The sequence below is a fragment of the Thermochaetoides thermophila genome, assembly GCF_000221225.1.
Source record: "Thermochaetoides thermophila DSM 1495 unplaced genomic scaffold scf7180000011816, whole genome shotgun sequence".
In the NCBI taxonomy this organism is placed as follows: domain Eukaryota; kingdom Fungi; phylum Ascomycota; class Sordariomycetes; order Sordariales; family Chaetomiaceae; genus Thermochaetoides; species Thermochaetoides thermophila.
The window spans coordinates 977,348-1,002,024 of NW_006383032.1; the positions used below are offsets into that span (position 1 = coordinate 977,348).

General features: G+C 52.9%; 9 protein-coding genes across 9 annotated transcripts; 5 read left to right on the top strand and 4 right to left on the bottom strand.

Moving 5' to 3' along the window:
- Positions 1-1,504: 1,504 nt before the first annotated feature.
- On the bottom strand, positions 1,505-2,722 carry CTHT_0023600 (uncharacterized protein; the record flags this gene model as incomplete). The annotated part of the gene is made up of 1 exon (XM_006692760.1): positions 1,505-2,722. The coding sequence occupies one exon, from the start codon at positions 2,720-2,722 to the stop codon at positions 1,505-1,507; it is 1,218 nt and encodes a 405-aa protein (XP_006692823.1).
- Positions 2,723-3,868: 1,146 nt separating this feature from the next.
- CTHT_0023610 (uncharacterized protein) lies at positions 3,869-4,294 on the top strand (the record flags this gene model as incomplete). Its single annotated transcript, XM_006692761.1, has 3 exons — positions 3,869-3,982; positions 4,035-4,113; positions 4,173-4,294. The coding sequence occupies 3 exons, from the start codon at positions 3,869-3,871 to the stop codon at positions 4,292-4,294; spliced, it is 315 nt and encodes a 104-aa protein (XP_006692824.1).
- A 377-nt stretch (positions 4,295-4,671) lies between these two features.
- CTHT_0023620 (signal peptidase-like protein) lies at positions 4,672-5,123 on the bottom strand (the record flags this gene model as incomplete). The annotated part of the gene is made up of 3 exons (XM_006692762.1): positions 4,672-4,869; positions 4,943-5,002; positions 5,073-5,123. The coding sequence occupies 3 exons, from the start codon at positions 5,121-5,123 to the stop codon at positions 4,672-4,674; spliced, it is 309 nt and encodes a 102-aa protein (XP_006692825.1).
- A 1,731-nt stretch (positions 5,124-6,854) lies between these two features.
- CTHT_0023630 (uncharacterized protein) lies at positions 6,855-8,774 on the top strand (the record flags this gene model as incomplete). Its single annotated transcript, XM_006692763.1, has 2 exons — positions 6,855-8,140; positions 8,195-8,774. The coding sequence occupies 2 exons, from the start codon at positions 6,855-6,857 to the stop codon at positions 8,772-8,774; spliced, it is 1,866 nt and encodes a 621-aa protein (XP_006692826.1).
- A 628-nt stretch (positions 8,775-9,402) lies between these two features.
- On the top strand, positions 9,403-9,778 carry CTHT_0023640 (uncharacterized protein; the record flags this gene model as incomplete). The annotated part of the gene is made up of 2 exons (XM_006692764.1): positions 9,403-9,520; positions 9,612-9,778. 2 exons carry the CDS (start codon positions 9,403-9,405, stop codon positions 9,776-9,778), a joined length of 285 nt encoding a protein of 94 aa, XP_006692827.1.
- A 558-nt stretch (positions 9,779-10,336) lies between these two features.
- Positions 10,337-11,114, bottom strand: CTHT_0023650 (60S ribosomal protein uL23; the record flags this gene model as incomplete). Its single annotated transcript, XM_006692765.1, has 4 exons — positions 10,337-10,424; positions 10,484-10,776; positions 10,827-10,891; positions 11,090-11,114. 4 exons carry the CDS (start codon positions 11,112-11,114, stop codon positions 10,337-10,339), a joined length of 471 nt encoding a protein of 156 aa, XP_006692828.1.
- Positions 11,115-11,411: 297 nt separating this feature from the next.
- On the top strand, positions 11,412-12,281 carry CTHT_0023660 (uncharacterized protein; the record flags this gene model as incomplete). The annotated part of the gene is made up of 1 exon (XM_006692766.1): positions 11,412-12,281. One exon carries the CDS (start codon positions 11,412-11,414, stop codon positions 12,279-12,281), a length of 870 nt encoding a protein of 289 aa, XP_006692829.1.
- A 1,637-nt stretch (positions 12,282-13,918) lies between these two features.
- On the bottom strand, positions 13,919-15,158 carry CTHT_0023670 (acireductone synthase-like protein; the record flags this gene model as incomplete). The annotated part of the gene is made up of 3 exons (XM_006692767.1): positions 13,919-14,542; positions 14,960-15,000; positions 15,119-15,158. The coding sequence occupies 3 exons, from the start codon at positions 15,156-15,158 to the stop codon at positions 13,919-13,921; spliced, it is 705 nt and encodes a 234-aa protein (XP_006692830.1).
- Positions 15,159-21,296: 6,138 nt separating this feature from the next.
- CTHT_0023680 (serine/threonine protein kinase-like protein) lies at positions 21,297-23,450 on the top strand (the record flags this gene model as incomplete). The annotated part of the gene is made up of 1 exon (XM_006692768.1): positions 21,297-23,450. The coding sequence occupies one exon, from the start codon at positions 21,297-21,299 to the stop codon at positions 23,448-23,450; it is 2,154 nt and encodes a 717-aa protein (XP_006692831.1).
- Between the last annotated feature and the right edge of the window lie 1,227 nt (positions 23,451-24,677).

The window sequence follows — 24,677 nt, forward strand, 5'->3', positions numbered from 1 at the left end:
TGTCTCGGTGACGCGGTGAGCCAGTGGAAAGCGCCGTGCTGTGACGCGAAGTCATGTGATTTAAGGACAAAAAATAACTTTGAGCTCAATACTTAAGAGGACCTCATTTTTCAAGACATCACGAACTTCAATCCGCGCTACTTGAATCGCTTTCATGAGAGCCACAGAAACTAGCACTAAATGGGAAAGATATTATGTGTATTCTGGCTTTTAGAACTAGAATATGCTTCTAATCTAGGTGAGTAGTACTTGACCATCGCCGAATCCACACAATATGTTTCCCAAATTTTCTTTTTCTTTTTTTTCCTTCTTGATGTGTAATATATGCCGATGATGCCAACTGATGCGATGCAATGGTGTTGCGGTGAAGTGAGATGCGCTCCCCAAAGTCGTTCCGTCCGTCAAGCCGAGGAAAATCAGCTTCGTCGTAAGAGAGTGAGTGTGTCAGACCCGAAGGAGAACCGTTTCCAAGACACCGGCCATGTATGAATGAGTTGTTGCCCATCCCATCGCCTCTAGAAGTCCCGTTGCCCTCGTCCCAAGCCCCGATCCCTTTCCCAGAAAAAAACCCAGAAAAAGAACCCAGAAAGCCCCAGAGCAAAGACAAACGGCCTCCCGTATTGGAGCACTTCCATTGCAGGCCCAACTCCGGTTTTCCCTAAACCCGAAACCAAACCTTCCCAGCCCGCGAGAGCCCAAACCAACCGACCAGTCAAGGGGGTATCCGCTGAAAAACGAAACCATAATCCTTTGATGAAAGCAGCCAGATGGGACAACACTCCCGCCCATGCCCAGAAACATGCCCAAATGTAGTAAAAAACAGGAGATAAGACAAACAGAAAAGAAGACATGGCTTGCCGCCGGGGCGGTGATAAGACATGAGCCGACATGAACTAAATGCATCCTCCACCGCATAAGATCCGGGAAATCCCCACATATCCATCTGCCCCTGACCAACGCTTCTACTTGCTAAAGAGAAGGAGCCCGTATTCATTAACTACGCGCTTCAGATTCGGAACCCAGTCCCTTAGTTTGTGAGTGGCGATGGTCGAAGATGGACCGGGACCAACCCAGAACATCGAAAGAGAATGCTGGTATTAAGTATGAGAGAGAGAAAGAGGAAGAGCTGAGAAGTCAAGATAGAAGGTCCTAGGCTGCTGGCGATGATGGAAATGGGGGCTGCAATGCTCGCCAGTGCACGCCCATGTTATGCGACAACCAAACGCACAATGCAAACCAGCTTGCTATGCCCTCTCTTCGCCTGAAGCCCCCTCTTCGCCCGAAATGCCATCCCCTAACGCCAATGATAGAAACAGAAAGAGCAAAAGCGTAGAATATAAAAAGAGTTATGAAACCTAGAACCCCAGATCCAATAAAATAAGTAAATGCGAGTATCGATTTGCAAAGCAAGCTGTCCGAGCAAATCTATAATGCAGGCGGACATGGCGGGGCAAAGGTGTGGCTCAAAACCTCTGCTGGGGTATATGATGATTTGGGCTGTTGTTCACTGGATGTGGCGATTCTCCTCCTTGGCCATTTGTGGAATGGCATTCCCCGAGTCGAGCTTCAGGATCCGGCGCAGACTGTCCTCCATCTGTCTAATATCTGGCGAGCGGCTTGTGATAGATTCAGAACCCATTGCCGAGGTCGAGACAGCAGATGCTGATGGTACTGAACTCGTCGAGCTGGGAGTAATCTGAGCAGGAGCAAACAGAAATGGTGGCGATAACTGTTGAGGCTGCTGCTGGACGCCATTCTGGCCCTGGACCGGGGAAATTGCAAGAAAGCGCTTGAGTTTTTCAGTGAGCTCCGAAGTCGAGGCCGGTTGTTCAGTCGGGACATGTGATTGGGCGACTGCCGGCACAGGAGCTGGTGCCCGTTGCTGCTGATCCGAGGCTCGTGCTGCCCGAATTCGTTCCTGATATGGTGTTGCAAAAGCCGGGCCTAGGGGTCTGCCGGGGGTGCCGTCCAACTCGCTGATTGAAATGCCGGATGAAGGATTCCGCTGGTATCCCGGCCGACGATCGCGCCCATTGCCAAACAACCCATTCGGAACCGTCCTAGGCTCGGATGGAGAGTTGACATGAGCTGCGGGAGAGTGGAAGCCCGGGGTAGAGGCGTAGATATTAGCCGAGCTCGCCCGCCGCGCACGCTCCTTCTCAGCCCTGTCTGCGCGGAAAAATATGTCCAAGGGCGACTCTTCGTGGGCGTTGTATGCCGTCAGAACACGATGTTGAGGGGTAGGAGCAGCCTCCGTGTCGGTAGCCGGGGGCGATGGCTCTCGTCCGGCACGGCTTGCAGCCTGAACTGAAGGGGAATCCAAGGCCTTGGAGAGAAAGCTTGGGATTGGAAGCGAGGACGGTGCGGGAGATGCATGGAAGGTTCCGCCAGCAAAAGCCTGTGCTGCAGCCGGCTTGGACGGAGCCGTGTTTGGAGGTGTGGTCCTACCCTGCCTGGAGGGGCCTGGCGAGGTCACCTGCCTCGGACGCGACTTGTTGCCATTCCGAGGCTTCGACTTGGCCTGGGCTGGCTGGGATGAGAGTGCCGGGGAATTGGCTACCGACTTCTTGGGGGTAAACGGCTCGAGGGGAAACGAAGGCTCGCAGCTGGGGATGTCGTTCTCGGAGGCATAGTTCTTGCGAGCCGCTGGGGAATTGACGGACCGCTTTGCACGTCGCCGAGCAGACGCATTCTTTTGAGCGGGGGTTTGCTGCGATTCCATGTCTCGTTGGTCTATAGAGGCGACATAAAGTAGCAGGCACGAGATGGCTCGAGGAGAGGTGTCGGATGAAGCGTGGGAGGTTACGAGGGAGTAGAGGGAGGAAGAGGGGGTGCAAGCAGGGCGGAGAGGTGTCCTTGCCTATGACTCTCGTTGCAAACGCCTGGTAATGTTGGTTGTTTGGGTCGGCCGCAGAGCAACGTGCTGATGGAGCCTATGGAGGGCAAAGAAAGGCGGACGAAAAAGCAATGTTGTAGAGGACAGATGATCGTAGGAGGACTGTTCTTCTAAAGGATGCAAAATATTCTGTTCGGCCGTTCTTTCTGCCAGCATATTCGGGTTCTTTGAAGTCTGGTCTCGGGGAGGTGGGGAGATTTTCGTCCATAAGGAGGTGAGTCGCGATGGAGCAGCCCGGCGAGGCTGGGGCCCTGGGAGGATGGGGCAGAGATGGCTTGGCACTGCTGAAAGCGGGTCCGGCCCTCTGAGATGCTGTGGTGGCTGTGACACCCTCTGTCGCTGGCGCCCGACCCGTCCCAGTGTGGTCCAGCGAGCACAGTGCCTGTCCAACAGCAGTCATGCGGCCCTTGGAGCGGGGCGACCGCGGGGCTGCTGACTTGGCGCCTTGGCTACAGCAATGTGTTTGCTGCTGGGCCCTCTGGAGGCTTCCTCTCCGACCTCTGGACGGAAGACCACAACACCCAGCCGGGGAACAACCAAGTAGATTAGGATCTGGAGATACTTGTATAAACAATACGTAAATACTCATGTAAAAGCCGGTTGAACAGATCTGACAAATTTCAAAAAAGTGCTGCATAACACTGTTCCATTAAAGCGCAGGTTCGCTGGCTGATGTCATTACCCCCATGCAAAGAGCCTGTCTGCCCGCCCAGGTGGGAAAAGCGGAGACTGACTCTGGCAACTAAGACCAGGCCGCTTGCTAGGAACCTGGAAACCAGCGAACCGCAGGCCAAGAATATCCGGTCTGCCTGAGCCAACGCGCGCTCCTATTCATCAGCTCGAGAACGACGTCGTCACTGAATCTTTACCGATCAAACAGCCAATCCACGCTCGGTTTGCCGACTGAGTTTTGCTCCTGTCCAACCTGCTCCGTGCCCACTGCAGCCAACTAACTGCACACCACCCGGGGCCATGGCCGATGTCGATATGCCCGATGCGCCTAGCGCCGCGCCCCTCGCAAAGAAGAAAGGTGCCGACGGCGAGGGCAAGAAACGCTTTGAAGTGAAGAAGGTTGAGCTGCCACGGGTGTGCTTTAGACTTGGCGTTGTATCACGGCACTAACTGCGCTTTTTCATAGTGGAATGCCGTCGCGCTCTGGGCCTGGGACATTGTCGTCGATAACTGCGCCATCTGCCGAAATCACATCATGGATCTCTGTATGTAGTGCTGCCCTGTAACCTTGGTCCAATCTCCGGCTAACATCTCTTCCTCACAGGCATAGAATGTCAAGCCAACCAGGCATCTGCCACAAGCGAAGAATGCACTGTTGCGTGGGGCATTTGCAATGTGAGACCATACTTCTCAGCCCTGACGAAAGCGGAGGTTGCTGGTTGCTAATGTGTTTACAGCATGCGTTCCATTTCCACTGTATTTCTAGGTGGCTCAAGGCTCGCCAAGTCTGCCCGCTTGACAACAGAGATTGGGAGTTTCAGAAATATGGCAGGTAGACAAAGTGTTGGGGTTTGTGGATGGCATGGGTTTATTGGGATGGTGGGGGGCTGGCATTGCGCTCGTCACGACCGGCAACGTACTCTGGTGGAAGTACTGGCAAGGTGATCTGGGATGTCCGGCAACTTGGTAATCATTGCAGGTTTGCCAATAGATGGCAAGTCTTGGTGAATCAAGAACAGAACACAACACGCGGCTACTAGTGTCCACACACAACGATCGGTATTCTTCAATTGCTATTACTCGCTCCCAACCCACGGCGAAATCTACTTCAGCATTTTCTCGTCGATCACTAAGTTTACTGGAGGTGCGACTACGGCGACTGGCAGCCAGTTGATGGGGTTCTTGTTGAAGAAAGGCCAGGGAGGGACGACGATAAGAAAGACCGCTGCGGTGCCAACAAGGCCGAGATAGACGGCCAATTTGATGTCCTGTAGTAGCCAACCGGCAAGGAAAGCGATCGCCTAGGTATTGCAGGTCGTCGTCAGTTGGTTGGGTCTGGCCAACGGCGCGGAGTAGATCTGCAACACAACATACCCCAACAAGACTCAACGCGAAATTGACGATACGCTCAGCCAGTTTCTGACCTTCGAAATCCTGTATTGGCGGTAACTATCAGTATCTTCATGGTGAAATGTCTTGAGGAGTGAAAACGACTGCCACGAACAATCTTGCCCTCAACGACGTCACGGAGCTGATCGAGTAGCTGGTCTGCCATTGTGATGTAATGCAGGCAGGCAGCTCGTATGCCGATAGAAGCAATATATAACAAATGTTGTTGCCGTTGTATCGAAGACGTTCAAGGTTTGTGATGGAGCTTCAGTGGGGGATATGTATGATATGCACTCGAGGATGTAGGTAGTCAAAAAACGTGGCTTCAATCCTCGGAAGCCGACCACCGACAAGCAAGGCCCTGTCCTTCAGGCCGCTCATCCCTTCGGAGCTATCCGTGTCAGTCCCGAGCCAGCTGTCGCCATGCAGTCAACAGCCCTTATTTCAGCGAATCACCACCTGGGCACCCAGATCTAGGCCCCGTAGAAGCGGGTCAGAACCCTGACAGGGGCCCTTGCTAGGCCTATTCTTGTCAGTGGTACCTGACCCCCAGCAGCCTACGTACCGCCATGCAGCTCAATCCCATTTGGATGTCAATATGCATCATTGTCGCGATGTTGTTAGGAGGCAAAACCATTTTCCTATCACAATCTGAATCAGACTTGAAAGAACAGACTCCAGCGTTCCATCTGCTGAGAGGCCTTAGGGGGTCAGATTATTTGTAGTGACGATGCAGCACAGCTTTGAATACCCGAGCAGCAGGGCGCCTGCCCGATGACTAAAAACAACTGGACTGGGGGGCGCGCTAAAGGGCCAAACTTTTCCAAGGCCCGTTCTCAGGGAAAGCCCTCTTTAGCTCCAACACCAACCGCCACCCGTTTTACTCCTTATTTTTTTTCATGTGAAAGTCGGACTGCAACAACACGACCTGTTGAAGCGCTCCAAGGTCCGACGGCGTCGACTCTCAGTCCTTCCTGTCTTATCCTGTCTTCACACTTAACTGGAGAGTGACTGCAATCTCCCGGAATTGTCCCAAGTCTCGCTTCGCCCTTCTCGAATTTTCACGACCCTCTCAAGTGGCGCGATCCACCAAAACCCGGATCATCAAGCAGATCATCTGTCGTACCCCTCGATAAAAACTCTTACTTTATCCTATACGAGCAGCTTCATTCAGCAACGCTCATCTTCATACAGCGCACCAGTTGATACTGAACCATAACTGTCGCGTCTGCTCTGACTGTGCGCCCGTTTTGCGACCAGCTCTTGGACCCCCTAATTACCCCCAGCCCTGACTAGCTTGGTTAGGCCTCGACATCTACCCACCCGACCGACAAGACAACCACCTCAGTGGCGTTGGCATATCGGATTTCGACTCCCCAACGCCCCCAATCACCTTGTGTTCACGGTCATCCGCCGTATCTTCTCCAGACCACCAAGTTGGCGGGCTCTAGCCGGGCAAAGTCATCGTCTTCTCGTTCACTCCTCGGACCTCAACTGGTCTACAGCGGAGTGAACAAGCAGCCCCCGTAACTGGTCTTCGTGCGATTTCAGCATCCGAGTTTGAACGCCATCCAGTCTCGATCTGTTTCCGGCGACCTGCCTATTTTTCATCCAAGGCCATTGGGTGAAACCATCATTTGATCACAACGTTGATCAATTGCTACAGCCTAACGACCACCCAGTGCGGACGGCTCCGAGCCGTTCGCTGCCATCCGCTGGTGAACTAGGCGAGTCTCACTCGCGACAATATGACTGACGGCTAAGTCGTCAGGAAGCGCGCTTCGGGCTGTGTTTCAAGCCTGTGCCTCGGGGAGAGTGAAGGATATCAGCACCAGCACTTGGACTGGCTGAGGAGACAAGACAAAGCAGCGAGAAGGTTGGCAAAAAGCTTGTAACGATGTCCGACCAGGAGGAATACGTTGGCAACTCGGGGTATTCGACCCCTGTCCCCGAGCTGGACGATCATCGAAAGCAGTCAATGTCGGTCCAGCGGCCTGATCGCGCACGACGAGGCACCTTTGACTCATTGTACGGAGCACGCCAACAGGCCGCTGAGCTCGCTGGCGAGCCAAGAGTTCGGGACTTCGAGGAAGCGGTCATTGACGAGGAGGGTGGGGACCTGTCTCCGACCATGCGCCGGGCAAGGCGTCCAACTATCGAAACCGTATCGGACCGCTCGCTCTCGCCGCCCAATTCGGTCAAGGCTTTCGCCGAGGCCCGCCGGCGGGAACGTGAAATGTCCATTTCTGAGCAACAGAGGCCGGAACGCAAGAATGAGGAGCATACCGAGCTTCAACGGACCACCTCCATTGCAAGTCGCCACAGCTATCGCAGCAGACAGCATACTGTTGCGACCATTGACGCCGCTAGCCTTGCTACTAACAAGTCTGCGGAAGAGGATGTGTGCTTCCCTGTCCAGGACGAACAACGGGGGGACCGGCTACATATTGATTTCGATTACCTCGAGAACTTCATCAGGGCTGAGAGCGAAGCTCGTCGAGTCCGCCGCCCCTCTACCGTCCGCGCGTTTCCCGATTTACGCCCTCAATCGGAGGCCAATGAGACTGAAGCCGCTATCCCCATGGTCACCCTGGATGGCGACATCCTGACCACTCCGTCCGAGACCAAGAGTCATCAGGAGCGGCCTGTCGAGGGGGAGGCTCAAGAGGAGGAGCTACGTCTCCAGCCACCTCCCGTGGATCAAAGCCGTGTGAGTTTTTTCTCTTCGGCCTGGGAGTCAACTATCCACGCTGCAGACCTGGAAGGCCTTATCCTGCCTGGAGAGGACATTCGCGGGCTCTTCACTTTTCCCAAGGGGGAGGTCGACGGCGTTTGGTGGCTGAACATGAACAAGCCATCGGAGGAGGAAGTGCGCGCTATTTGCCGGGCCTTTGGTATCCATCCCTTGACGGCAGAAGATATTACGACTCAAGAGTCCCGCGAAAAGATTGAACTTTTCCCGTCCTACTACTTTGCATGCTTCCGGTCCTTCTATATCGAGGTTGATGAGGCCACCCAGGAAAAGGAGTTCGTTCCGTTCAACATCTATGTGGTTGTTTTCCGTGAGGGCACGCTGAGCTTCAGTTATGCCAACAACTCTCACGCGTCCCATGTTAGGAAGAGGATCACCATGCTGAAGGACTATGTCTCGCTGAGCAGCGACTGGATCTGCTACGCTTTGATGTGAGTCAGACCGTACCCTTCTCTGTTTATGCGACAGGAGCTAACTGTCCTTAGCGACGACATCGTCGATTCGTTCGCTCCTGTTATCAGCAAGCTGGAGGCAGATACAGACCAAATTGAAGACGAGGTATTCGTTGCCAGGACCGATGACATGGCGCAGTTCCTTCGCAAGATCGGCACCGCTCGCAAGAATACCATGGCCCTTATGCGATTACTCGGTGGCAAAGCCGATGTCCTCCGCGGTTTTACCAAGCGTTGCAACGAAAATTACAAGGTCACCCCTCGTATGGACATCGGTCTGTATCTTGGTGACATTCAGGATCACGTTGTCACCATGATGAACAACCTCGCCCATTTCGAAAAGATGCTGTCTCGCGCACATAGCAATTACCTGGCTCAAATCTCGATCGACGGCATTGCCCAGGGAACGGCTACCAACAAGGTCCTTAGCAAGATTACCCTGTTGGCCTCTATCATCGTGCCACTGAACGTTGTCACGGGCCTGTTTGGCATGAACGTTAACGTTCCCTGGCGTGATGTCGACTCGCTGACTCCATTCTTTGCGATTCTTGGTGTCATGTTTGGTTTCGTCATCATTGCCACCTACCTCACGTGGAGACTGAAGATGTTCTGAGCAACTTGGTGAGAGCAGGGATGTCGAAGAAAGTAGGATGTTTCCGTTGTTGCCATCTTGACTGAACGTACTTCGTGATGCATGGTGCATGAGTGTTGTTCGGCATTTGGCATACGGAGAAGAGAGAAGAAGAGATTTGGACATTGATGCCTGCATCTTGTTGCTGTCTAGAGCTTTGAAGTGATAGAAGGAGCATGATGATTAGAGCAGGCTAATCTGTTCTGGTGCGGTAATAAGGTCCAGGGCGTAATGGTTGTTAATGGCTATAAAGTAGCTCGCTGCTCATGATTCTGGTTATCATGAGAAAAATAGAGTTGTATGTAGATCATATTCAAAGTCCCTCACTGGGTATTTTTTTTGTTGTTGTTGTTGTTGTTGTTGTTCTCGTATTGATGAGTTCTAAGGATTTAGGTGCTTCCGTTAGGTGTGGGGTCCGGTCACCGAGGGTGACTGCTGATATTGTAGCAGTATTGCAGCATTTCATTGGTCGCTCACCGGTGCAAGTCTTTTGCCTGGCAACATCAATTCTTCCAAAAAGTTCAACCTCCATCCGAGCGCTGCTCAACTTCAGCATAGACTCCATATCCCCGTGTGCTCAAGAATCACATCCCCCAAACCTAACGCCGCAATGTCCTCCCAAGAGTTCACCATCGACCAAGCCGATCTCAACAAACTCACTGAGAAGGACAAAGCCGAGCTGCGCCAGTTCTTCTCGAACGAGGAGCACCGCTCCCGCATCCAATCCCGTACGCTCCGTCCCTACTTGTTTATATGGACATACCGATATTGGTCCTTATAGGAAAATATTCTGGCATGCTAATCATATGGCCGGTACAGAATCCCACGAACTCACGGCCATTTGCTGGAAGAAATGCATTACAAGCACTATCAAATCAGGCCAGCTCGACAAGAACGAGCAGACTTGTCTTTCCAACTGCGTTGACCGGTTCATGGATGCCAATCTTGCTACGATTAAGCACCTGCGGAACATGCGCCAACAGTAATTGAGTTTTTGCATGAAAGAAAGGCACATTTATTACCTGGCTATCAACATACGTACTGTCGATTGTTAGGGCAAGAAGCGAGCTTGAATCAAGCTGTATAATTATTAGGGTCTTCCTAGAAGATGTCGAGAGGAAATGATATTTGGCATAAACGCGTAGGTAGACGGAGTGAAGGACTAGAGGAATATCAAGGAAGGCTACTTTGAGAAAGTCATGTAAAAAGCATGATGGATCATGATGGGTATCAGGATGGCCTATTTTCACAGGCTGTCTACTCCGAGGAAAAATACCTTGGCTACTGGGAGGCCAACAAGAATAGAGCACAACACTCAAACCCTAACTCGAAGGCGCAAAAGGCTCCGTCTAAGCCGTTCAGCATAGGTTGGTCAACGAGAATCAAGAGCACATGCGCCGCTCGAAGATGCGAAGGGTGAAATGCCAAATCTTTTCATTCCCCAGCCATGTGCCCAAAGCCCAGTATCTGACGCCGAATGAAAATGCAATCCATATCCCTTCGTTTCTAGAACCGTTTTACTCTACTCCCAGGATGTTTTGCGTTTAGACCAGGCCGAGCTTGGTGGCAGCAATGTCAAGAGCATCAACATCAGGGGTGAGGCGAGCAAAGGCCTTCTTGGTGCCGTCAGGGCTAAACTATGGTCAGCATCTCGTGTTTGCAGGCTGATTTCAACAATAAGGGGTACCAACCGGATCAGAGTGTTGATCTTGACGGTGTCGATGTCATAGAGCTTCTTCAGGGCCTGCTTGATCTGGGCCTTGTTGGCTTTAACATCGACGATGAAGACGAGGGTGTTCTGCTCCTCGATCTTCTTCAGGGCGCCCTCAGTGTTGAGAGGGTGGATGATGATCTTGTGCTCATCGAGGCGCGGCTCGTGAGGAATCGACTTGCGCGGGTACTTGGGGGCGCGCGAGAGGACGAGGGTCTTAGGGCGGTGGAAGGTAGTCGACTTCCTGACCTTGGTCTTCTTGTGCGAGTGCACCTAGGGGTTGTTAGCAATCATCGAGATACCACTGGCAGACCAGCACTTACACCCTTGAGGGCAGCTTGGGCAGCCTTCTTGGCCTGAGCGCCCTTCGCGGCCTTAGAGGCACCGCCTGTAGGGGAGAGTGATATCAGTAAAGCATTCGCCTGAACAAGGGGGGTAGACCCGTCTTGTTCAAACTCGCAAAATCTGCTGCTGCTTTGCTGCATCACCGCGCCGCCGAAGCCGCCAGCGGCGACGACGACGACGATGGGCATTGAGCGCTGGCGGATTTGTGCGCGTTGAATTTCATGATCGGGCGCTTAAGTACCTTTCTTAACGTCCTTGGGAGCCATTGCTGGGGATTGTATCGGCGCTGGGCGAACTGTCGAGTCGGTCGTCGTGGATGGAAGAGGAAAATCTTGTAGAATTTCTGGCCATGTAAAATTGTGTGTGTTGTGGGGTGTGTGGCTGGTACGTTGAGTAAGTGTGGCTTGTTCAACAGACCGGCGTGATTGGTGTAAATCAAGAGTGGGGGCTTTTCGGTAGGTTTGGTGAAGGAAGTGCCAAAAAAGCCCGTCAGCAACTCAGTAAACCGATCTTGTCAAAGATCCCTATCGTTCGCTTCTATGTCTTGACCTGATACCAACACAATGTCTGCCAAGAAAAAGAAACAAATAACAAATCTTGCCAACGGTCGCCCTCCAGTTTTCAACAAACCGAAAAGTTTTTCTAGGAAAGCAACCAAAGCCATCATCAACAAGCATCATCTGCTTCAAAAGAGAAAGCGGCAGGCACTCAAAAAAGGTGACAAGGAAGAGGAAGCGAGAATTGACAAGGAAATCGAGGCTCTTGGTGGACTCCAAAAGTACCAAGAGGCAAGTCTACAGGGTCAACGCCATGACAGGGGTGGTGATAGCTCCAGGGTTCTCATGGAATGGCTGAAGTCAGTCCTTTCGCCTGAGAAAGCAGGGCCGAGTCAACGGTTGCGCATGCTTGAGGTCGGCGCATTGAGCACAGAGAATGCTTGTTCCAAGAGCGGGTTCTTTGACATCGAGAGAATCGACCTCAACAGTCAGAGCCAGGGTATTAAACAGCAAGACTTCATGAAGCGACCGTTGCCGAAAGACCAGTCAGAGATGTTTGATATCATTTCGCTGTCTCTTGTTCTCAACTATGTCCCAGAGGCAAAGGAGAGAGGAGAGATGCTACGGCGAACGACACAATTCTTGTTCCCTCCAGGACGACACTATCCAACCCCCGAACTAGCCGCCAACTTTCCCAGCTTGTTCCTGGTTCTCCCAGCGCCGTGTGTCACGAACTCTCGGTATCTCGACGATGATAGGCTTGAGGCTATCATGGGTTCTCTCGGTTACGTTAAGGTTTGCTTCAAGCAGTCAAAGCGCCTAGTTTACTATCTGTGGAGGAGAGGGCAGGTTCCTGAAGAATCCAAGGCTCGTTTCCCTAAGAAAGAGATCCGACCCGGCTCAACCAGGAATAACTTCGCTGTCATCTTAGACTGAGCATATATCTGCAAGGTCTAGAGATGGATGGACAACTTCCATGCAGTACCACCGAGTTGGTCCTCTTCCCATCCCTCGTTCTGCCCGATTGGCTTACCAGACGATCCCACAACTGGGGATCCAAATCTTGCGGCATTCCCCAATCCGGTATTCCCGAATTTGTGCATTGGCACTTTTAACATATCGAGCAGTTCGATGTAGACATGGCCAACGAACATCTCCATGCTGTCCGTGCTCTCGATTACATGAACAGCCTTCCTCCCTGGACTTGCAATCCAGCTCTAGGGGCCAAAGGTTTTCTACTTTCCGGTTCATAACATACTTAATGTTTCTGAGAGTATTAACCGAAGCTTGGGGGACATAGTTTCGGATTAAGGCCACAGTCCATCACGTCCAAGCAATACCAGATCAATCACGCGCAAGCTGTTGGGCACGCATGGCTGAGGACAGCGAGATTGTTGGACTCGAAACCTTCTTCCTCGTCCGCGATTGGCTCACTCTGGCTTCGGCTACAGACCATGATTTTGTCACGGGCATGGCTTTGGCGTCAACTAAGATACGGTTGATACCTGGGCTCTGGGGTTGCTTTTGTTGGCATCACATCGTCTGGGAGCTCCAACCTACGTGGACTTTACCCTTTTCTTCACGCCCAGGAGCGAAACCCAACGGTCAAAACACCCCACCGAGCCCGAGACCCCGTTTCTAAACGGGCCTTATCAGTACGCATTGTGAGAGCCCCTCATACTGACCAAGCACTCTTCAAGCAGTAAGAACGAGCTGCAAAAAGGCACATTTCTTGATTACCAATGAATCCTGTTGACGACAAAGAACTCGTAAATAGCCATATCAATTCCCGTTCTGATCTCCAAAATGAACCACATTCTGGCATGGCCCTCGTGACATGGAAACGCAGAGCTCTGATCAGATGACGACACCGCAGATCCAGGGAAAATGCGGGGAACCTGGGGTGTTGGCCCTGGGCCCCAGCTTGTATGTTGTAGCCCGACCAGCCACCATTCAGGGGCTGCATCTTCTCCGAGTGAGGGGCAACGACATGATTCAAGGCTAACACAGCCTTGGCGCATTTTGTGTTCCTGGCACTGGGTGTGTATCAGACTTGACTTTCAGTAGACAATGTCATCCGCCGGCCCGTGGGCAGTGCGTAGCACAGAACGAAATCATGACGATTTGGCAAATATGTTGCTGAAAATTACAGGTACAGCAAGTTGGCTGCGGTTAGGCGGAAGGGGAGAGATATCCCCGCAGAAGCCCGGGTTGTACGAGAACCAGCTCTTGGTCAAAACTGTTTTACAGCATCGGCCAACCGAAGAAACGGAGGGTGAAGCTACAAACACCACAAGGCCGCAACTCTAGGCCTATGAGACAGTGCCAATACTCTTTGACTGGTGAGCTTAAATGAAACATAAATGCCAGACTCCATGACATCTCGCCCGCTTAATGGCCAACATATAAACAGAGCGTATAGATTGCACATCGAAATGCAACCTGGTAACCCTGCTAACCCTACACTAGAAAAGCAAACGTGAAATCCTGTTTTAGTTACTATGGTATGTACGCCAATAAGGTTTAATCCCTCATATGTACATCAAGAACAGGCATCGGTCAGCAGTAGGAATCTACAACTCATCAAAGTTCCGAATGACGCGGTGCTTCTTCCTGTCCTCCTCACTCAGCTCTGCATTACCCGGCCTTTCAACCACGTAACTTTGCATCCCTGCTTGCTTGGCCGCCTCAACTTCCTTTACATTGTCACTCAGGAACAGCCACTCACTTGCGGGCGCTAGGTCCGCATGGGCGGCCGCAATCTTAGTGTAGCTTGCAGCCTCCATCTTTGGCCCAGCGTTTACGGTGTCGAAATAATCCGTAAGATGCGGGGTCAGGTCAGACGGCTCAGTGTTTGTATGCCGGAAAAGAAGCTTCTGGGCCGCGACAGATCCCGACGAGTAGATCATAACTTTGATGCCGTCATCGCGGGTCCAAGACAGTATCTTCGGGGCCACATCCGGAAACAACGGAGCCTTGAGCGAGCCATTAGCGTAGCCTGACTCCCAGAGGTAGCCCTGCAGGGATTTGAGGTACGATATCTTAACATCGCGGCTCATAAGATCCCGGACATGAGCAATCATGGCCTCAGGAGTGGCAGAGTGCTCTGTGGGAAAAGCGTTGCGATATGAGGCGAACGAAGGTGAGTCCCATTCCGCTGCTAAGGTTGCCGGAAGGGCTTTGAGTGCGTAGGGGAACTGTGAACAAGGAGTCAGGATGTTACCATCACTCTGCGAAACCTGTAGTTGTGCTAATCAATAAAAAGCAGATGTTGGTGATGGACTACACTCAAACCAACTTCCTTCACCTGAAGAGTTCGCACCCAGCGGAGCAGATGCGATGCCACTCATCCTTACACAGCATTCACTTGCATCCCATCCCTGCCGGCGGTCTAAACTTTTGCTGCTGTGCCACGCCTGAACGGGGTGTTCACCGCAAAGCATTTACAGCGAGGGATTCATCGAGGAGTGGGAGACCCGCGCTGAGTGGGCGGCCTTCATTTCATGATGAGGACCACACTGCCGCCACAGTGCCGAGAAAGACGAAGTGTATCGTGACCCGTATTTTGGGGGAAAGGGATGTCTTGTTGCTTGCTCCTCGGGTTCACAACTTACAAGAACATCCTTAACAAACGAGATGGGGCAGACAGTGCCCTCTGCCGGTCTGTGTTAGCCTGCTCCCCGAAAGCTTAGTTTATGGTGATGGAAAGGGGATAGACCGCGGAGATCGGCCCGAGAAGCAGCCAAGGAAAAGGGGGAAAGGAGGATGCGTACCAATGTCAAGCAGAATAACACGGGGTTTGGTGGCAGTCATGACGCGAATAGTCCAGATCAAGGGGTACACGTGTAAAGAGCAAGGGGCCGGGGCCGGCTTTTGGGCAAAGTGATATGGGCTCGGACTGGAGCTTAGACCGGGGCTTCGGGGGTTAACGGACCGGAGGAAGGACGCCGGCAACGGTAGTGTGGGGGCGGGAGCTGGATCCAAGGCTGAAAGGAAAAAAATTTTTCGTCTCTTTTGTCGGTGTTGAAAACCTCAGCCGGACGCATGCATCGACAAGCTTCCAAGTGAAGTTCCAAATATTGGGTGTTCCTGCGAGTTCATGCGAAAGCCCTTAAGGGTTTGCGGGGCCGGCGTTGCAACTGCCGCGTCTGGGTTGGGGTTGTAAGCGTCCGCGGAAGCTCGCAGCGAACCCGAACCCTCTCTCACAGTGCTCGAAAAGTTGGGGGTCAGAAAGGCGGTCAAGAACAATGAAACCTTATTCTTCTCTTCTCCTTTCATCATTGCCCAATTGTCCCTTGTCTAAAGTCTCAGGCTCTGGATGTCCTGCAGCTGACGCTAGCTGCAACAACCGTCCCATTGCACGCACATGAAACTGCTGCAGAGCAGTCCACCTGTCGCCTATCAACTTGCCAGACAGCAGACGGGTCCCGCATAGCTACGTAACCTGGAGTTTGGGGCACATCATTCCCTCACTGGTCAAGAGACGTCGCCGGCGTCGCTGCACCACGTTTGTGCTTTGCTCTTGGTGCAGCGGCAAAAATGCTATGGGACCACATCGGTTCATGCGCATCACCTACTCACTCTCACAACAACACAGAGCATCCTTTCCAGTCCTACCCATCTACAGCTTGAGCCGGCCCTCCAACTGCATGTCTCACCGACTTGTCATGGCAACGGCGACGTGATTGGGCTGGTTTACACACCAAAACACTGCCGACTACGGCAGCGAGCCGTCATCATTCCAGTATCACGAGCAACCCCGCCCTCATCGCCCGGTAACCACGAGCTTACCGTGTTATGTCTGTGGTCCATCAAGACGGAAAAGCGCACAGATCACCAGGACCCCGCCGTCAGTCGCGATTCTCATAGCGTCATATTGTAAGCGATCAAGACTCCAACGCATTTCAGTCTATGCAACGTTGGATAAGTCTGAACGGGACCCTACGAAGATAAGGGGCAATTGAAATAACGGGCTCAGAATCCTCCGGTTGCGAGTATCGGCACCGTCCAATGCGCCGATTCCCGGCCTCTATCGTAGGGTCGTATCTGCGATAAAACAATGCAGCGGACGGCCTTCTTGCCTTAGGTAAAGGTCCATCTGGTCATCCACCGGCACGTAACGTTTCAGATATCTGGTTCTTGATCAAGATCCCACGCAGCCTTATAGATCTGCCTGATCAATACCAAGTTATATGCTGTGCCGCCCACCTTGTAATTTGTCCCTTGACGCCAGGAGGCCGGTTCGGGACATTTGGAGTCCAAGCCTGCCCAGCAGCGCGAATCGATCAGGAAGATGGATGTCAACGGGGACGTGCATGGTGTGCCGCATCCAACAGTCTTTGGCTTGATTATAGCAAGATACCACTGGGTAGGCGACGAGGTAAGGAGCATACCTCAACGAATGTCTCCCATATCACTTACACAGTACTTAATTCATACTTGTATATTTCTGCTCTATGGTGAGTTAAACAAGCCCAGGCTAGACAAGAGGACCTTTATAAATGACAATCCAAAGTACCATGACACCGACAAACTCTTTGGTGTATGCTGTTCGCTTACTTGCCGGGCGGCAGCTTACACCAGGATGATTTCCACAACAATTGGCCAATTGCGCCTTTGTGCGATTGTCATCAGTGATGTGTGACTACCAAGTGCTCTCCCGCTCCCATCCTTGAGCGTTAGTGACAACGGCATCATGAAGCCCACTGCAGGTAGTTTCAACAACTCCAAGCGAAACAAGCGAAGCATCTCGCAGGGAGAGTGGCCTGAGGAAGAAGGCCTGGAGGGGAGGGGCTGTGGTCCAGGCCAGGGCGGACAGCCACCTCTGCTTGCACCTTGGCAGCGATCATTACTGATCAATGAAGAGGAGCACCTTTACCGCTGGGTCACACGACGTTAGAGCATACCCACAACCGCAAGAAAGCAATCCAAGCCTGACCCCGATTTGTGCTGGGACTTTATGGGTCGAATTCTGGAGTTCAATACCTCCCATGATCACCGAGCACAAACGAGGAGCGCTGGAGCACTGGACCGTCGGAGCACCGGGGAATCGGCGCCGGCAGGCTCTTGGTTGCGCCAGCTATCCCGTCTTCGGCACTTGCATCACTATCAACAGTCTCACCGTGTGGCTCGCTCGTCGTTCGACAACCAGGCTCTTCCCGGAGACATCGGCCACATCGGAGCGTCAATGCTTCGGAGTCGCAAGGAATGCCAGGTCTCGAGGTAGGTAATTTGTAGCATACAGCGTCGGGTTTCTGTCTCCTTCATCCAGAATCTTGTTCGAGATCTTTACCTGTCAGGGCGATTACAAAACTTGATGCATGTCTCATCGATGGGGGACCTCAAACACTGCGTTTCTAGCACGTTATGATGATCCAGTCAAGTGATCGCCAAAATGTGGGGTCAAGACTGTGGAGTCTGGCTATCTTAAAGCAGAAATCAGCTGTTACATTTCGCTCCTTGGCCGTTGTTATCGCGAAACGGAAGCATCTGGTTTCACCGTCTGGCTGGTGATAGGATATGCACACAACCCTCTTAGACCGTATGTACACGGGGAAACAGATCATCAAAGTTGGACTGTTTGTTGCGCCGTATTATACGCTTCCTTCATGGTCGACGACACTTCAAACATTCCGTCTACAGATATAGCAACGAGCAATACAGGTTTCCCTCTCAGTTACCATAGTTAGGTAGGTACTACAACTCTGCAATTGCTGAGTGCCATTGGCTCTGCGCCTCACTGCAGGCGGAAAGAGGGACACAACTGGCTAGCCAGATGCAGGAAGACAGGAGTGCATCCAGCAAGGCCATCCTAACCAATCACCCGCAACTAGGCGTCATTGTGGGCGACCAGAGTGGTCAAGTCGAGTGAAACATAATTGGAAGCTGCTAGGAGCACAAGAATAAAGCAACGACTGCAAGCTGTCTTCGGTGCCTCAGGCCAACAGTATTGATTGGTTGGATGGATAGCGTTGGACGCTGGTGGGAGAGGTGCCGGCTCTTCGGGCAGGCGCTTGAAGCAGTTCGAGGACGTCCCTGTTGCAGTTCGCCATCCATACGCAATAACACAGCATGATGACCATCTCGAAGAGGTGGACACTGCTCAATTCGAGGGTTGTTGCGAGCAGGAAACGCGGAGCCGGGATTCGGAGGGCCTTTGATGGATTCATAACTGGGACAATTGCCAATCTTGCCAGTTCTTCCTATCGTGGAGCCGTTTGGGATACTACGGAACAGAGCGAAAGGGACGAGAGGCTTGGCTCGGCTAGGCCGCATGAAAGTGGGGTTCCCGATCGCTTGCCAGCGCTGGGAACGTGGCCTCACGATGGTGCTTTTCGCGATCGTGCTGGCCTATCGCCGCAGTCATTACCAGCAAGCGCACAACACCTCGAGGCGGGAACGCGATGCCAGCTAGATGCGCCGGTACCTAAGTGACAAGTCATGTGCGCTGTCAAGCGATGCGAAAAGGTACGGGAGGGCGACTGCCGGACGGTGTAGCTGCTTAACAATGAACCTCCATAGGTAGCATTCTTGAAACTCTGTCATAGCCCAGGGTCCTGCGTTCACGCTATGCACCCAAAGATTCGTTCATCCAGGTTTCCGAGATGAAGATGCAAAGCAGTCTAATCCTGATTTGGTAACGAACTAGCTGTATCCGGTTAAAACCGTTTCTTCTCTGGGTATTTAAGTGGGGCAGTGTGCTCTGCGTGGCAGCCTGGGGCGGACGCCATTCGTCATTTCGCTGATGTGAGTGCAATGCAACCAACATTCACTAACGGTAGAGCAGGGCCGGGCACTGTGCGGCAAGGTGCAGCGGACACAGTGACCGCAGGACAAAAACACAGCGGATAGCCCAGTGTCCATCGAGCCCGCGCTGACAAAACTCGCGACTCGGCGACAAACACGCCATTGGTCATCCACCCATGTCTCACGTCTGTGGCAGGCACGCGGACCTTGGGATGGGCCCAGGCCATTCCTCTTTGATCGATGAGACTCATGGGAGGGCGCTCAGCCCACGCGCGCGTCGTCCACTGGTGGCCCACTTTTCCCGTTCCGTTTTCTGGGCGTGAGTCTGGTGGATGGCCTGGGGTGGATGAGGACTCAGGAGGGCGTGGTTGATGACTACACCCCCCCCCCGTATGCAGGACGGGACAGCTGGCTGGCCGTCTGCCTGTCGCTCGCTGCCACTGGCCACCCAGCCGTTTCTGGCCCCTTCCACTTGCTGCGTGCATCTTCTATCAGCGTTGCCCCCCTCATCGAGTCACCCGTTCCCTTCTGTCATTCCTCCTTCCACCATCACCTAACCTTCCCTTTCCCCCCTCTTTCCCTTCCCACCGCCTCTTCGCCCATACGTCACGTCTCTGCCACTCCAAGTCGTATAATTCTGCACGCCTTTGCCGTCGTTGTTCCTGCCGTCCTTCAGTTCTGTTATTTTGAATCCCATCTGCGCCGTCCCAGGCGAACAGCGACAGCAACAGCGCTGCGAATTTCACCAGTCATCCCCGATCCCTGAGTTGCCGAGCTCGCCACCCAGCGATAAGCTCTAGTCCGACAACAGATCAGCGACAAGCGACCGCCCACGGCCCCAACAAATCAATCGTAACGAGATCTTGAGCTCTCGATCCCGTGATCCTGTAATTCTGCGCCGCTTTCCAGTTCCTGCCCACAGCAGATCCTAGCGTGCAGCGTACCTCAGCAGCTCAGACGTCCTCCCGCATTTCGACTTGGGCCCCCAACCTGGCATTGAGCATCGAGCGAGCATTGAACGAAGCGACCCGCGTGCTCCGAGTCAACCCGGCCGACCTAGCCAGTCATTCCCGAGCTCGAGTCATCGTTTCTGACTCGCTGTCCTATCTGGCTACCTATCTACGGGAGCTATCTGGCTGGCCATCTATCATCAGCTCCGTGGCACTGTCAATTCCCCGGACCCGGTTGTCCCACAAGTGCCCGAAGGCAGCCTTCGAACACACTCCACCAGCTGTGAATCACACGCCCCGTCCTCCGACAAGGGCCCGAAGAGTCATTCATATCATCGACCTGTTTCCCCAAAAGCCCTTGGCTCCCGCATGTTTTCAACGACGTCCCACCAGGTGTTCCAATAGCTGCACTTATCCCCTGCCACCTGGTGTTCTGGTCTCACAACTCTTCTCGTCTACTTTCCAGTTCTTCCCCCTCCCGTCCCTTTGACGGCGCCAGTCACTGTACCGTACCCGACGAGCACAGCTGGTTCTGCCTTGCCTGCCTTGTGTTCATTGTCCATCGCCAATCCAGTTCAGCGACAGGCCTCAAGCGTCTCGGCATTGGTCGGCGACCTGATCAAACCAACATCGACAACGTCACATTGTGTTGATCGCTCAAGCCTCCATCAACACCCGGTCCTTGGCAACGCTCACGGCAGACACGCCGTTAACCCCCATCCGCCTTTGTACGCAAATCAATTCTCATCTTCTCCTCGACCATCACCTCTTTCCTCACCAACCTGGACATCCGCACCTGCACCTCAGATTGTCGCCATCGATGTTCTTATAACGATTGTGTCTTTGTTTCTTCCCTCGGCACCACCGCCAGTCCTGGTGTGTGACGACTCTTCTCAACTACGACCCTTTATCTTTGTTTGAGTCATCCAAATACCCATGAGCCTCAGATTGTAACAAACTAGGAGCTGTTTCTTTTTTTTTCTCTTTTCTCCATTACCGCTTGCCTCTTGTACATCATCTCTCTGCCCTCGCGGTTCCCTTTTGTTGTGTTTTCATCTCACCTCGAACGACTTGGTTCGTCGATCCCGTCGCCAGCTCGGTCTCTGCTCCTTCCCATCGTTGTACAAAGTGCAAACCTCAGTACCAGTCACAGGCATTCGGCACACATCTGCTGGAATACAGGGTATCTTCTTTTACGATCGAGTCTGTTACACAACCGCGACTTAGACCTAATAACTACCACCTTTCGCCAACCATGGCATGCCTTCGCGACAGCTTCCACGATGGCGTTATCATCGGCGGTCGTTATCAGACCATCTCTCCGCTCAACCACGGGTCTTTCGGCATGGTCTTCAAGGCCAAAGACCTCAAGACTGACCAGATCGTCGCTGTAAAGTGTCTGACCAAGAAGAGCGCCGTCAACGATCCCAATGCAGAGTACGCTGTTGACGATCAGTCAGAGGAGCTCGTCCTCCACAGCAGACTAGGCTCCCACCCCAACATCGTCAATCTGCTGGACTCGTTCGAGACCGATGCCCACATCTACCTCGTACTCGAGTACTGCGCTCGCGGTGACCTGTATGAGGCGATCCGGAACGACTACGGCCCACTGGAGACGGAGCATGTCAGGCGCTTTATGCTGGAGCTGGTGGACGCTGTCGAGTACATGCACTCCAAGGGCGTCTACCACCGGGATATCAAGCCTGAGAACATCTTCCTGACCCAGACCGGGTCAATGAAGCTGGGTGACTTCGGGCTTGCGACAACCGACAAGTGGTCATATGAGTCTATGGTGGGGAGTGACAGGTACATGTCCCCGGAGCAGTATGACTCAGCCGGCGCTGGATATTCGCCCGCTCAGGCCGACATCTGGGCCATTGGCATCTGCCTTCTCAATATCCTCTTCTCGCGCAATCCTTTCACCACCCCAACGGAGCAGGATCCGCTCTTTCTGGATTTCTCGCGTGACAAGCAGTCCCTGTTCGACGTGTTCCCTTCCATGTCACAGGACACCTTCGAGGTCATCGTGCAGTGCATGAACCTGGATCCAAGCAAGCGATCACTTGCCGGAGTCCGCGAGGCCCTGCTCCGTGTTGTCAGCTTCACTACCCTTGATGAAGCTCTCGACGACTTCTGCACGGCTGATCGCCCGGTTGTCGCGACCTCCAATCGCGAGCCCCTTCGCACCCCGTCTATCCAGAGCCCCCAGGTTGATAATGGCGCCTTCCCCTGGACAAAGGCCCTGCAGACAACACCTCCGAAGCCCATTCGCCAGCTCGACAACGTTCCGGACGACATGTACGAGGAAGATCTTTTCTCGCAGTCCGGCAAGACCACTACCGACTGGATGTCGGCCACAACTCATACACCGATGTCGTCGTACATGGAGTCGAACCTTGGTGTGTCCTTCACTGGTACCCCTCTGAGCTTCGAGCCAAAGCTGCCGGCGAAGGCCGCTGCCAAGGTCGCTCCAGTGGCTGCCTCCCTCCCCATCGACATGTCCAAGAACCGCGAACCAGCCATTTCCTGGGTCTTCGGACGCAAGGATGCTGTTTCCAAGAGCTGGAGCGACTTGTGGGATGAGGAGTTTGAAGAGGAGGAGGAACGCAAGCAGCAATTACAGATCCTAAAAGAAGAGATGAACTCGAGGACCTGGAGTCACGAGAGTACAGCTTCTCCGTCCCCATCCGTGGAAAACGACGACACCCCTCGCCAGGGCATGTCGCCGGTCACTAAGACGGCCAGCTTGGTCAAGGACGAGAACAAGGCCGCTTCGGCGGACGCCTACAACAACAGTGTTGGCGAAGATCCCGACACAGACGGCCTGTTCTTCTATGAGGCTCCTCCGGCCCCCAAGGAGGAACCCCAAAAGCTTACTCAGCCTCAGCCGGTCCCGGAGCCTCAACCAATCCCGACCCGGCACCATGTACCGCCGTCGAAGCGAAGTGACATCGACAAGTGGGCGCTTTTGGGCGAACGCCGGCGCGCCTATGCCGCTGGCAGCTCTTCTGTCAAGGTCCCCGACGTCCCTCTCCGAACTGGGCGCCAAGTTGGGACAGGTTTCCCAGCTAGTTCCCCGCCTAAGGGACACGGTGTGTTTGACGTGTATAATGAATCTTCTCATCACGACTCCTTTTACGTTTCTGGTGGCAAATCTCCTCAAAATCAGCATCATTTTTATCATCATCATGGTTCTCAGCACCACCATCAAGGGCAGGGTAGGCGCAGCAACCGCGGTGGCGACCGTCCCAAGGAGTGCCCTTGGACGAAGGGCCGCAACGCTGCTACCCACACCTCCTCTCCCAACAATCGAGACTGGATTTGGAAGTTTGACTGGCGCAGCAAGGAGAAACGGAATCCCCTTGGGTGCCTCGAGTGGGTTGGTAACTGGCCGACGGCCCGCTCCTAATGGAGTTGACTTTCGGGCCTTGTCCCAGTTTACCAGCTGTAGTTGGGCTAGCTCTTCACCCAACCTCCCCTCTTCGACCTCATTATCCTTAAGCCCTTTCCCCTCATATCCACGCAAGCTCTTGCGTCGGCTGGGCACAACTTCGTTTTGTTTTCTCTTCTCAAACCTCCAAAGCTTTCCCTGATGCACTGACTCTTGCTATTCCCTTTACCGCTTGCCGCTTCGCTTTCTTGTCTCTTCAATCATACGGTCTGCCTTGCAGCCCAGTTTTGGTCGTAAGTTTTTGGTTGTCACTGGCGATAAGGCTGGAACATATCAAACACTCTTGGAGGCTGTCTCTCTCTTTGTTTCTTTTCTTCTCTTTTGTTATAAGCATAGCATGGTTTTAAATGAAATGAGCAAACAACACACATACGGGCAAGGGGCGGTTTTCTTGGTTGCAGGGCGTTTCTGGGCACTTTGGCGCAATTGGATTGGAATCTCTCATCACACATTACTGGAGCCTTATCTCTACTTACTCTTTTTTATCTTTCATTTACAGTCCCACCCACAATTTTTACTGATGGGCTGGGACGAGGCAAGCACAAGCAAGCGGCTGCAAGCAACTGTCACGGGGCTCTGGCAAGGCTCGTTCAAACTTATGAATCTTATTTATTCTTAGACTGAACAGTCGACGTCACAGGGAATCCAGGGGTTTAGGTGAAATGAGAATGGGGAGTGCGTTGATGGTGAAAGCGCTCAAGCTTTCAACTTGGTTTTTATGTATCAGGTTTATTCTCGGTGGAAGTAGATACATGAATACCAGAAGTTACCCACTCGAGAAGCAATTATGTGGCTCCTTTGGTGCTTGTAGTGACGTATATCATGGGCTTGTTGGATTCGGGGCTGTATTTTATGGTTACCTTTTGATGACTGACAAGGAATAACATGAGTGGTTTACGTGTTTCATGGATCAACAAGTTTATCCTCACATCCCTCATGACAATTCAGTTTGGTATACCTGGGTGTATCTCTGGTCATAGGGTTCACAACACAATGATTCTTCCCCATCGCAGCCATAACACATTAACCCATAGCCCTCGAGTAAGAAGCCCATTCCCCCCTTACCCCGGCTTCCTTGCCTTGAGCCCTTCTTCCATTAAGTGTTGACTCATCTCCCATGGCAAACTCTATTTGTTGAAGGATCCCGAAAGATCAGCATTCTAATTCTGTGCATCGGAAAGCACA